This window comes from Simochromis diagramma, unplaced genomic scaffold (assembly GCF_900408965.1).
Source record: "Simochromis diagramma unplaced genomic scaffold, fSimDia1.1 OVJJ01000216.1, whole genome shotgun sequence".
NCBI classification, from domain to species: domain Eukaryota; kingdom Metazoa; phylum Chordata; class Actinopteri; order Cichliformes; family Cichlidae; genus Simochromis; species Simochromis diagramma.
Window position 1 is genome coordinate 19,272,284 of NW_024386883.1, and position 13,225 is coordinate 19,285,508.

Sequence of the window (13,225 nt, forward strand, 5' to 3'; positions counted from 1 at the left end):
ACCATCAGATGTATAAGTTACTTGACCTTAAATATAAAGCATCTTGAAGCGACTGCTGTTGTAATTTGATGCTAGATAAATAAAATTGAATTGAACAACAAGGACCCTCCAGCAACCATCAATGGTTACCAGGTGATCACCAAACACCTGCGCAGAGCCTTACCTTAACCTAACAGTAGTTTTTAAGGCCTACATCTGTATGTAGTCATTAGAATTAGAATTCAACTTTATTGTCATTGCACATGCACAGGTACAGGGCAACGAAATGCAGTTTGCATCCATCCAGAAGTGCTTTAGTGATATAGATATATTAAAAGTATAGATGAAAATGTCCTTGTTTGTCCTTTAAAGGGGAAAGTGTTCATGCATTTACAACAGGGGTCTCGAACTCCAGTCCTCGAGGGCCGCTGTCCTGAAACTTTTCCACGTGTCCCTGCTGCAACACACCTGAATACAGTTAGTAGGTCATTAGCAAGACTCTATAGGACTTGACTGCATGCTGAGGTGGCAGTTCAGCCATTTGATTCATGTTACAGCAGCATGACTGAATGAACACGGTGCAATAAAAGTACTGTTAGAAGTACATTTTTCCAAACACTTACATTTGCCTAAATTTACTTGAGTAGGGTTAGGGGTTGCCACCTCAGCATGCAGTCAAGTTCTATACTCTTGCTAATGACCTACTCATTTGATTCAGGTGTGTTGCAGCACATGGAAAAGTTTCAGGACAGCAGCCCTCGAGGACTGGAGTTCGAGACCCCTGATTTACAAGATTCTGTGTAAAAGAGACGAGTCTGACGAACGTTTCTGTTCAGGGACAAAAAAAGCCAGAAAACTTGTCTGGAAACACGATTCAGTGTCATAGTCGTGACTCTTCATGGTCATCAACAGTCATTAAACTTTGAGCAATAAAAGGAAATGACTGCAGCTGTCTCTTAATGTTACACTTGATTTGTTGAGGACAGAAATCAATCAATCAATCAATCAAAGCTTTATTTGTCACAAGCAGGTTGCCCTGCAGTGAAAATGGGACCCCCCCGACCTTACACACATAACAAGTCGGAGATCGGTAGCGTTGCAGAAAAACACTGAAATGTACACAACAACGGGAGGGTACAAGAGGAAAAAAAGAGACCTCCACTCATGCTGTGCTTCCATGGTAGGACAGCACGAGAACAGGAAACAAACAGCCTGGTGAGCACCTGGCTGTTTGCAGCATGTTCTCACTAATGCATCACAGAGGCAGGCCTCAGTTCAGTGATGTGTTAAGCTGTCGAAGGATACTGAGGACAGACAGTGCAGACTCAATAGCACTCACGTAAAATCTGCCTGAAAGCAAAACCCAACCCCGGCAGTGCTGTTGACACACGACAAAGACATTTCAGTTGAACTGTGACAGAAAATGTCTAGAGATGGAGAGGGATTGTTGGAGCTGCAGCAGAAATCAGAGCTATAAAACTCATCATAATGTCATTAATTTGACACCATGTACTCCCTGTCTCTGAGACAGTGCTTCAGACGCGACGCAGGGAGTATTAAAGGAAATCAGAGCTTCAGTGACAGCTCAGACAGCCCAAAGGACATTACATAACCTTTATACAGCAGACAGCATCCAAGGGGGAAAAAGACGTTGCTTTGTCAGTTTGGCATAAAACTGCAAGATTAAAGTTTGCAGAAGAACATGAAAAAAGCCTGACGAATATGTCAAAGTGTCTCTGTGGTCAGATGAGCTTTCTGTCTAACATTCACACTCTAATGAATGCATCAGGACCAGTTCATCTTGCCCAAGGATACTTTGGCATCAAACTAAAACTGCCCAGGATCAAACCACCAACCTTCCTCGACCTCCTGAGCCACCTGACAACAGCAGCCAGCTCTCGCTCCCCATCGAGGAGTCAAACCCCGGCAGTGATACTGTACAGCATAGTGGTGCAAAGTTATATAACTTTCATGTCTACACCATGAATGCATCGCAGGAATAAGGGTTCGAGGTGTAAGCGGGGCATGACATCATGACCTTCTTATTACTGAGCCAAACTCACTCTGCAGTATTGTGTGCTAATCTGCCAATCAGCTTTAACTACTCATTTATTGAATGCCATTCTGGGTAGTTCCAGCCTACTGTATCCTCTGGTTATTACACACTAATACTGGGGTAGTTCCAGTCCATTGTAACCCAGGTTATGAAACAGTGATACTGGCAGAAGCTGGTATAAGACAGTTGTGGTGGACAGTGTCTTGCGTTTCCTCCTATAACCACTGATATCCAGTTTTACTGGCTCGAGACCGTTTTCGTTATCACATTCACCTGCCACAGAAGACATCGCTGGTTTGACACTGGAGGAAACTCAAATCCCTGCAAGTGTTGGGTAAGAAAGGGCATCTCTGTTAGTGCCAATGTTAGCACCTGCTATGAGGTGACAGAGCTTGCCACTGCACCACCGTCCAATTATGAGTCTGGACCCTGTGTTGTTTGTTTAGCAGCACAGTACTCACTACTTTACCTGCAAAAAGAAGGCACACTCCCGCCTCTGTCGGCAGATCATTTAGAACAGATTCAGATCCACCTGAATGTCTTTTGTATTCATCCTGAGCTGCAGGCTCAGCAACATGCTGCCTGTGACCAACTCTCAGACTTTCCTCGTGTCCCGTTGAGCTCAGTCACGCCTGCAGTTTATTTGCAATCCCCGATGCCCCCGAGTGAGCGGAGAGTCAACTCGGTCACCATCTTGTTAAAGGATGATTACAGCAGTACCTCCAGGCTCAGGATTCACAAACATGACATCCTCACACCTTCAGAGAAATATTTCTTGGCCTAAAGGAAACTGAGAACATTGATTGTGTAACAGTATGAGTATCTGGCTTTTAAGACGTGCAGTTCAGCACGGAGACAAACACCTTGATGATGGAGATGATTCACCCTGTGAGGTTATATAAAGAGAGAGAGGGAGGCCATACAGTACCGTCTCCACAACTACAAATGTGCTCCTGAGTAATGAAAAGACCTCTGGAGAGAGAACGAAACAGACTTCTCCAGAGCTTCACTCTTCATTTTCTTCTGTATTTTTATTTTGATGTGATATTTGGAGATATTTTTGTACCACATGCCTGGATTCTTATGAAACCATCACTGAGCATCCACTTGTTGAGCATGACTTCATTTTTTCTCCATATTACTTTTCAGAATAATGTATATAAACCAGGCTCATTTGTGATACAGAAATTTTAATAACGCTAAAATCACTCTGAAGGCAGTGAAGGATGGAGATATCAGGAAAACCAAAGCTGCAGAGCGAGAGGAGTCTCGATTTCTGCTGCAGTGTTTGAATGGTGGGGTCAGAACTGGGTGTAAAAGATATGAAAGCAAGCATCCATCTTGCCTTGTATTGACAGTTCAGGCTGCTGGTGGTGTAATGACCCCCCTGATGTCCACTGATTGTTGCTGATCATGTTCATCCCTTTATTAAGAGATCAACTCTCAAATGCGTAAATTAAAGCAGACGACTCGTAAGCTGTTAGAAATGGCGTGTCACAGATTTAGAGGATCATCATTTAGCCTGGAGAAATAGTTTGCTGCTTTATAAGAAAGCCCTCCACAGAGCCAGAACATCTTACTATTCATCACTGATTGAAGAATAAGAACAACCCCAGGTTTCTCTTCAGCTCTGTAGCCAGGCTGACTTCATGACTTCATGAACTTCTGCACAAATAAAATTTTAACCATTAGAGAAAAAATTACCAATAATCATCCCACAGATGTAACATTATCTACAGCTACTCTTAGTACCATTGATGTTAAGTTAGACTCTTTTTCTCCAATTGATCTTTCTGAGTTAACTTTGGGATGAACCGGTTTTTGTCTGAGTGTGTTGCTGGGTCTGAAGTACACTCCAAGCACGACCAGCCACACACTCAGACAAAAACTGGTTCATCCCAAAGACAAAACTCCTAAACACAAGCTAACAACACACTGTATGCTGTGCAGTGCGGCGAGGAATGCTCAGACCTCTACACCGGAGAGACCAAACAGCCACTTCGTAAACACCACAACATAGAAGAGCCACAGGACTCAGCGGTCCATCTGCATCTAAAGGTCAAAGGTCACTCTTTCGAGGATGCCAATGTTCACATTTTGGACAGAGAGGACGGATGGTTTGAAAGAGGAGTGAAAGAAGCATCTATGTCCACTCAGAACTCGCTATTTGTCAGATTCCTCCTGTTTTGCTGTTACATCATGCGCGGTGTCCTTTAGTGTTCCTTCAGTTTTCAGATGTGCAACATCTGAGATCCCTTTCCAGACGCCTTAACGCCCACTCACATCCTTTGACCTCAGCAAATCACATGATAGGGTGGGGCTAGGTTTCACAATGGATTCACCTGAAACCTTGGCTGATTGTGACCGATACCCGTTTTGATTAGGTAGAGGATCAATAGGGGGTCCATTACCCTCTTGGGGGACACTGCCATACTTGTTGCCATGCTTACTTGTTCCTAGAGTATTTAAAAGTAGAACAGGAGGCGGAGCCTTCAGTTTTCAGGCCCCTCTTCTATGAACCAGCTTCCACTTTAGGATCAGGAGACAGACCGCCTCTTTACTTTTAAAATTAGGCTTAAAACTTTCCTTTTTGACAAAGCATATAGTTAGGGCTGGACCAGGTCACCCTGATCAATGTGAGGTGTTTGGAGAATAAGATGGAGGAGCTCAGTGAGCTGATTGAGACCAGAGGGAATGCCATGAGTGGAGGCGACTCATGATGAGTAACCTGCAGGATATAAGACGGGTGTCTTCAGCACAAGCAACGCAGGCTGGTCTCTGTTATGACCCAGGTCATCATTTCTTGCTTTTGCTGTTTTTGCTCCTCACACCTCAGGGGGGTGTTGTTCGTTTTCTCTGCTGTTTTTTGCTTAAGTAAGTTCCGGGTGGAGGCTAACCACTGGTTGAAGACTGAGGGGGGCTGGCTATAAATTGGGACCCATCAAACTCGGCATGGCCTGCCTACTTCCTGCTTCCAAACAGGCTGTGTGTTTAGCCCTGTGCTTTATGTTTAGCTGTGTGTTGAAGTTTCTGTGATCGAAGAACTAGATTGTTGTTTTTGTAAATATTGTAAATAGACCTTTTCTGATTGAGCTGGTAGTTTTAGGGATGGGAAGCCTTGTTTTTTTTCAAAACCTTTGTTCTGGTGATGGCCAAATGAAGCTTTTAGCATTGAAGCTTGAGTTTAAAAACTGTTCATTACTCGCTTTTCAACACGGTCATCTCTGGTGACATCTGGTGGCCAAAAGTATGAGGAACAGCTTGAATCTACACATTAAAGTGTACTGCTTGATTCTGACCGCCCACTCTACAGAGTTCACGGTTCTGTCTGATGTTGGGCCGTCCGTATGTTGCTTTGAACATGTATTTTTTGGGTGAAAAAATTATGTCTATTTCTTTAATAAATAAATATGATCAATAAACATTTCTTATTTAAACATGACCATGGTTTGGTCTTTCTTTGCTTGTGACTTCTTGATGTTGGTAAATACAATAGATGAAAAATACATATAATATACATATAATAATGTACAACACATTATAGAAACAGGGTAACCTTAAATACACCATGTTTTGTGTATTTAAGGTTACCCTGTTTGGTTTTTATTTACAAAGAGAATTTGTTCCACTGTGCGATGGTCGAGTCGGTTTGTTTTCTTTCTCCTGCCTTAGAGAAAATCCTCTCACATGGAACAGACGATGCTGGAGTGCATAGAAACTGGTAGAAATGCAGGTATATATATTTACACAAAACAAAGGCAAACAACAAGAACAGAAACCTGGCAAACCCACCCAATTGACCAAAATCGCCATCTCTCGCCATCAAGACACAAGTCCCGCAAATGATTCACTTCCTTATAAACCACTGAATCAGGCACGGAAGCAGCTACGTTGTAAATGAAGCCTCGAGTTAGTGCTTCTGAAGCAGTGTGTTGGGTTTTTTTGACACCGGAGCGTCACGACATCATGACTTTTTCTCCTGTAGGTTAGGAAGGCCGTGTAGGTTGTACACGGTTGCTGTGTAGGTTATGAGGCCTGTGTTTTACTTTGGATTTCTCCTGATAGGTTAGTTCTGTTTCATTTCTAGAGTGTTTTGTTTCTTTTTTTGGCCACGCCCACCCCAACGTTTCTTACCTTCCAAGATTAATAAAATATTCGGTTTTTGTAAAACTGCAAACTCTGTGGCAGCATTGGTCCTTCCTTGGGAACAGGAAGCGGGGGCGTTTTTCTGTGTCGCACTCTGGTTTCGCAGTTTTCCTTGGCTCTCTGAGGACTGACTGGCATCTAAATTGGATTTTTCAAGCTGCCGTGTTACGTCTGTATTTTCTTATAATCTCTTTGCCCAAGCAAAGTGTACCAACACTCCTTTAAGGGTGACAGTGTTTACTGTAGAACTTGTGTTGCTGAGTGTGCCTGACATACACATTTCTATTCATGTATGCAGAAGCAAATAAAAGTAGAAAGTCTGAGGTGTGAAGCCTTGGCGCCTGCAGCCATCTATTAACCCGACAAGGTCAAGACAGTGACGGCATAACGATGACGTTTCCTTGGCAGAAGCGCCGGACGCCCCGGTGTGACTCCTTCTGTTGGCACTCGCTGGAAGTTTTCCAGCCAAACACAAAAGCAGCTACAGAAAAAAAGCAGCATTTTCTCCTCCGTCGAGCCTGACGCAGCCTTCCACCGTCGACTGTTTGAGTGTTGCCTGGAAACCTGCTCGAGCTTGCTTACATGTAGTAAAATGGGAACATCGGCACATCCCTCCAACGCACCATCACATCGCCACAGCAACGATGGAGAACGGGCTGGCTTCGGTCCCACATTGCTGTCCTCTCATTGGAGCATCTGCCGGCGTCGTCTTGCTGGCCACGCCCACTGTTACATCGCAGCTTCAAAGCTGGAAGCAGCTGTCAGATCTAAAAGCTTCCCACACCTGGTGCCAATGTGGAGGCTGAAGAAGTGAGGCTCAAGATGTTTGAGCAGTACTGTAACTAAACACGTATTTAAATTCTCTATTGCAAAAATGTGAAAGTTTGTTGGAACCTCTGAGATGTGGAAACACTTCAGCAGCTCTGTGTTTCACTACTTTTATTCAGCTGTATTCAGTTCTCGTGTTTTATGTTTTTTGGTTTGCACGTCTTGGTTTTTCCTCACGTTGTACACTTGGAGAACTTTCTGCAGTTGAACATGTCTGCGTTTTCACTCCAATGCTGGGATTTCATGAAGACATGGCTGACCGTGATGCGTTTTAACCCAGAAGATGTTATTGTTTTTGCTTCTCGCTCGCTCGCTCTTCTCCTCGCCTGGGCGGAGCTCATTGTGGGCTCCCACTTTTGGCCAACACACCTGGAAGCAGTTACTCAGCTGCAGCTTATTATCCTCCCACTCCCTGCCACTATTTGAGGAGGCAGCTCAGTTCTTCTGATCACTCGAACGTTGTACGACACACGTCACCGTAACCTCGGGTCAAACTAATTGTGATTTCTTGTATTTTTTTTCCGGCTTTGATTTCTCGTCTGTTGTGGACATAGATTCCCTGATCCCATCCTGAAACCCTTCCGTTGGATTGCCTGAACGTGTGCAAGTTTGCACAGTAGACGGGAGCGAGTGGAGTGCAGAGAGTGGATCGTTAAGCATGGAGCCCCTGGATTCGCCTCACATTCTGCATATAGTCACTAAGTGTTTATGTGTCTAAATAAACCTTTGCCCTTTCCTTCAAATCTGCTCTTGAGTCTGTTCTGTCATTCGAGACACTTGGAGCCCAATCCGGTCTTTAAGTCCAACGTCATTAGCCGTGTCTGGGCCCAAACACTGCTCCAGGTCCCAAAGTCAAACGAACACTGTGGGATCACTGAGAGTTGAAAAACTGTCTGAATTCTTTCATCCGTAATAAAATGATCAGTGTGGCTGCTCTGCCAGGTGTAACAATTAAGTTTAATATCCAGGTATCCATGAAAACTGAATTTATGAAATTTAACAGAGTTAGAAGTTAGGAGGGAGTTAGCTCGCTAGCTTCCATCTAAATGTAGTATAGCATGTTCTGACTGAGAGATATCTGAAACAAATTCAAACGTACAGCTCTGTTATCACTTCCTACATAAATGAAGACAGAAAACTAAACAGCAGTGACGTTTGTAGGGTTACTGAAGCTGGGCTAGCTGGTACATAATGATGTGCTATGTGATCGCTAGCTACACAGCTATGTTAGCATAATAAGCTTCTGGGCCCAGGATACTCCGCGTTTATTAAGGCTGTTGTGTTTTTTACATGTTTTAATGCTTTGTATCTTGTTCTATTTAATCTCAGCAAGACCCTAAAAACAGTCAGTGATCACTGTCGGCCTCTCTCGGTTTTTATTACCGTTAATCATTTTAAAGCTGTTTTTAAAACCTTACGATGTGACTACAGCCCAGCCCATGCAGCAGTACATTAATGACTAACCTCGTATTGTGGATGGATTATCTCAGTTGTTCTCCTGACTGACGTTCGGTCTGTTTACAGCATCCTGCCATGTGATTGCATTTGTCCCGAAAAATGCAATCCTTTTTCGTTGGGCTTTTTTCCCCTGAACTTTATTAAGCAACAGTATACAGAGAATGTACACAAATTGGAACATAGTTAACATATGCCAGGGGGTGTAATGTAAAAAGTTACATACATTCAAATAATTTGTAATTAACACAAATAGTAATTGTTTTATAGCCTTTTTAGTAAGTGATCTACTAATCAATTTTATGTAAGATAGAGTATCATTATAGTAGTGTTTAAAATTAGGCTTTTGGCTACTGTATTTGCATTTGTGGAAATAGAATTTAGCTAAGATAATTAACAAGTTTATTACAAAGTATAGATCTTTTTTGCCTTCGAAAGAAACAAAATACAACATTTTCCATTTCAGAGTAAAGTCCTTGTAGAGCAAGTCTACTGAAGTCTGTCCAAAACGTTCTAGCATGTGAACAGATCCAGAAGATCATTTTGGCTTCCACAAAATCCACAGATCACATTTATGTCCCTTTTGAACTTTGTCATATAATGATTAGCAGGATAATATTTATGAAGTATTTTGAATGAAACTTCTTTTGCTTTATTCCTCACAAGAAACTTGTTAGGAGTGGTTCATACTCTTTTCCAAGTAATGTCACCGACAAAGGAATTGCAATAAGAAATCACCTGTGGAACAGAGATTCTCTCTGGAAGCATTTGGAGCAGCCTTCCTCGCGTCGCTGTGACGTAATCGCCCTTCAAATGCGGCCCTGAATGGGAACGCAGCTTATGAATGCGCTTTTATCCACGTTCACCTGCCGCTGATCACGTCATCCACCGGTCCCAATTCCTAGACCGCATCCTTCGGAGACCGCATTTGAAGGTCTAAAACGTCACAGCCAGGCGACGAAGGCTGCTCCATTTCCCCGGATCCTATCCCAGAATTCATAGCGCGGCCCAGCCAGTAGCAGCTTCCAACAATGGCGGCAGATACAGAGTCGGTAGAGATGGCATCGGAGGAAACCTACATTTTTAAATGTAAGGTATTCATGCAGTAGCGATACAAATGTTAAGATGTTAAAGTTAATGTGAGTTTAATTTTAAATGTTAAGGTGAAGTTGTTGTTTTTTACAGTCGTTGAACATACGTGACTGTAGATGACAGTCCCGCTCTTTTTTAACATAAAGGTTAGTTTGAATATTACTCTTTCTGGGTCACAAAATAAACTTAGATTTGAGCTGTGTCCAAAGTCAGGGTCTGCATCCTTCGGAGGACCCGGCTTTCGCGGTCCATGTGGGCCGGGTCCTCCGAAGACCGAGAAGGCCGCAAGTGCGATGCTGTGAAATTGGACTGTCTGGTCTTTACATCTGCGTCACCAGCTGTCTCGGTGGAGTTTAATATAACGTGTTTATTAACCCGAGGAGCGAAAGACCGCGAGGCGTTTGAAAACGATGTGCCGGGAGCTCGCTTCCCTCTCCGGCTCTACTGAGGCGGCTAGCTATCGAGCTGGGTCGTAACAGACGTCTCCGAAAACGTCGGAGCACGTTTGCAGATATGTGCTGTCTTAATAAATCGAGTAGATATTTGAAGTGTACACGGCTACATTCTCACCTTAGCTTATCTTAAAAGTTTATTTTGTGACCCAGAAAGCGTAATGTTGAAACTATTAAAACGCATCGTTTTCAAACTCAGGTTAAACATGATGTACAAGTCACTTAGATCAGCGGTCCCCAACCCCCGGGCCTCGGACCGGTACCGGTCCGTGACTCGTTTGGTACCGGGCCGCGAGAGTTGAGGCTCAGGTGTGAAATGTATGGTTTTCAGGGTTTTTATCGGTCTTTTCACGTGTGTTATGAATAAATTTTCTTTTTTTCGGTACCGGTACTAGTTTTATTTTGTTGTATTTATCCGCGACACCTTAAAGGCCGGTCCGTGGCGCAAAAAAGGTTGGGGACCGCTGACTTAGATAACTTAAAAATGTTATTGTTTGGCTTTATCAGTGTTTTATTTGTTCCTGAGTAAGTCGGTTTGGATTACAGTTATAGTTTCACACAGCTGAATAAACGTTAAACAGTAACGTGAGATGCTCGAGAATTTACTCCTTTTATATTTCAGGGAGCAAAGAGCAGACGGCTGAGTTTATTAAACTCCGCGGAGACAACGAGCACCTTTTCACCGGTGCTAAACACTCAGCCGCTCTGGGTTGGAGGTACAATAACAGTATGCAGTTTTTAATCTGTTAGGCATGCGAGTGCTTTTTAGTTCGTACATTTTGCTGCGGATGCTGTTCAGGGATTAACGTGATTGACATGTTCCTGTACTTTCTGTCTGTTAGGGCAGTTCTTGAGAAGATGGGCCTGCTGGGAAAAATCACCCCGTTGCAGGCCAAAAAAAAATGGGACAATTTAAAAAAAAAATACAAAGTATGTACAGTCGTATTCAAATATGGATTTTTAACTATAAGTTATTAAACGTGTTCATGTAAACGTGTACTGTTGCTGTTTTTCTTAACACCACTTTTGATTTCCTCTGTGTTTAGGATTGCAAGTATCCAGGGTCAGGCGAGGGAGGGATTGAGAAGCCCACTGCTGCTACATGGCCCTGGTTTGCCCTTATGGATGAAGTGTTAGGACAGAGGCCTTCCACCAGGCCTCAAGTCCTAATTACCTCCATCCAGGACAGCACTCCAGGTCCCAGTTCAGCCGTAGGACACCAAGCGTGGGATCAGGAAGAGCAGGAGGATGATGGCCAGCTGGAGCCAAGAAGGGAAAAGAGAAAGAGGAACTGGGAGAGCGAGTTGTTGGATTTGATCAGAGAGGATATGAGATTGCAGAGGGAACTTGAGGAAAGAAGAGCAGAGGAAGCACGACAGAGAATGGACAGGCTGTTTGGGTTATTGGAAAAACTTGTTGAAAAAAAATGTGTAAAGTTCTGTAAATAAAAATCGCTGTGAATGCTTCAACTTCGAGTTATCTTTTTCAAACTATGTACAACATTTTAACTTGATTATTAACATGTATAAACAGAGTAAATAACATGAAAAAACTCAACACATTTTGTAATTATTATTAAAGCCCAGGATTAACCTGAGTGTCCCAATATGCACAGGTACTTTTAACCTTTGGCTGAGCAGGAAGTCTGGCAGTGCTGCTGAATGTGCTGGACCAGGACCAGAGAGATGGAGGTGCCACAAGTGAGACCCAGCCAGTAAGTGGAGCATCATACAGGGTGGTGTCCAGAAGGTGTTTAGGGATGCTTGTTTCCACTGTCCACCACATCATCTGGGTTTACAGGGCTGATGTAATCGATGGCTGCCATGTCTCTAAGATTTATTCAGAAAAATGCAAAACAGTGGTGCGAACAGTCATGTTAATAAAGCTGTAACAAGTAGTATTGTACAAGCAGATTACTTACCTGTTCACAATCATCGTGGTCCAGGGGTGGTACCTTCAGGGCAGATCGCTGGTCCTGCCAGAGAGCACCACTGACTGCCTCCAAACCTTTCTCCCCCTCATCTGGCACAGCATCTTCGGGCTCGTACTCCGGGGCCACGACATCGCCAGCACCGAGATGTTATACAAAAGAGCACATGCTGTTATGACCTGAAACAGATGTTTAAGGTGTTTATAGATGTACGTACGCTAAAGTTCCCATTATGTCATTTTAATTATTCAAAAAAACAATGGCACTACATTTCAATGACTTAGAAGGTGTGGTGCACCTCCAGCGCTTGAGGGAAGATGGCCCAGAACCTCGTCTTCATCATTCTAAAAGCACTCTATAATAGAGCGTCCGCTGGACTCCCACACCTTGGAATGGGACATGACTCCAAGATCTTCTGGGGTCTGAGGGAGGTGGATGACCTGATGGCGAACAGCCACCTCCTCTGTGACCCTGTGGAAGATGCGGTGAACAGTGGCACGAGGTGTTGCAAACACTCTGGAAACACCTCTGTAGGACGCTCCACTTGCCAGCCAGAAAAGAAAAACAAGGACCCCAGTTGTGGCACCCCAACCATGTCTCTGATTCTGGTTAATCAGATTCAGCAGCACTTTCAGAGACTCCCTGCTCAGGCGAGAATCAGGTTTAGTGTCCTGATTATTAAATAACCTGTCCATGACTGGGACACTGAGGTTAATCCTGCAGTACAGGGCTCTGCTCTGGTGAAGGAAAATATCAGAAATTGTTTTATTCTTGTCACTATTATGAATGTTGCTGTTGTTGTTCTTTAAAAAAAAAGATTTCACATGTCAAAACATTTTGATTAAAATGTACTGATTCACTGTAAAAGATAAAAGAGCGAATAGTCCAATATAAAATCACACTGCGATTTTCTATCATAGCAAATATATTTAATTAGCTTTTAATTAGCTAGCAAATCTGAAGGCTAGATCATCCCATTTCACAGCCTCGCAATTCGGTCCTCAGTCTTCGAAGGACCCGGCCCACGTAGACCGTGAAGCCGGGTCCCTCAAAGGATGCAGCCTGGGAACTGGGACACTGTGTTTTGTATGTTTTAAGTGTAATGTGCTCAAGATTCGCTTGAGCACATTACTGCTTTGGCAGTTAAAATTACAAGTTTACAGAGCTGGACCTTTGTGTGAACCAGCTGCTTCACAGAGAGGATGAGACTGAATCAGGCTGTAAAGGTTTTATACTTCGACCATAACAAAGATTATTATGGCTATCTTCCCCCAACACGAACGTGGC

General features: G+C 43.5%; 1 protein-coding gene across 1 annotated transcript; it reads left to right on the forward strand.

Annotated features, from left to right (window-relative positions):
• Positions 1-9,200: 9,200 nt before the first annotated feature.
• LOC120734023 lies at positions 9,201-11,477 on the forward strand. The gene is made up of 4 exons (XM_040032574.1): positions 9,201-9,553; positions 10,631-10,724; positions 10,851-10,938; positions 11,055-11,477. Exons 1-4 carry the CDS (start codon positions 9,496-9,498, stop codon positions 11,454-11,456), a joined length of 642 nt encoding a protein of 213 aa, XP_039888508.1. The 5' UTR covers positions 9,201-9,495; the 3' UTR covers positions 11,457-11,477.
• The last annotated feature ends 1,748 nt before the right edge of the window (positions 11,478-13,225 follow it).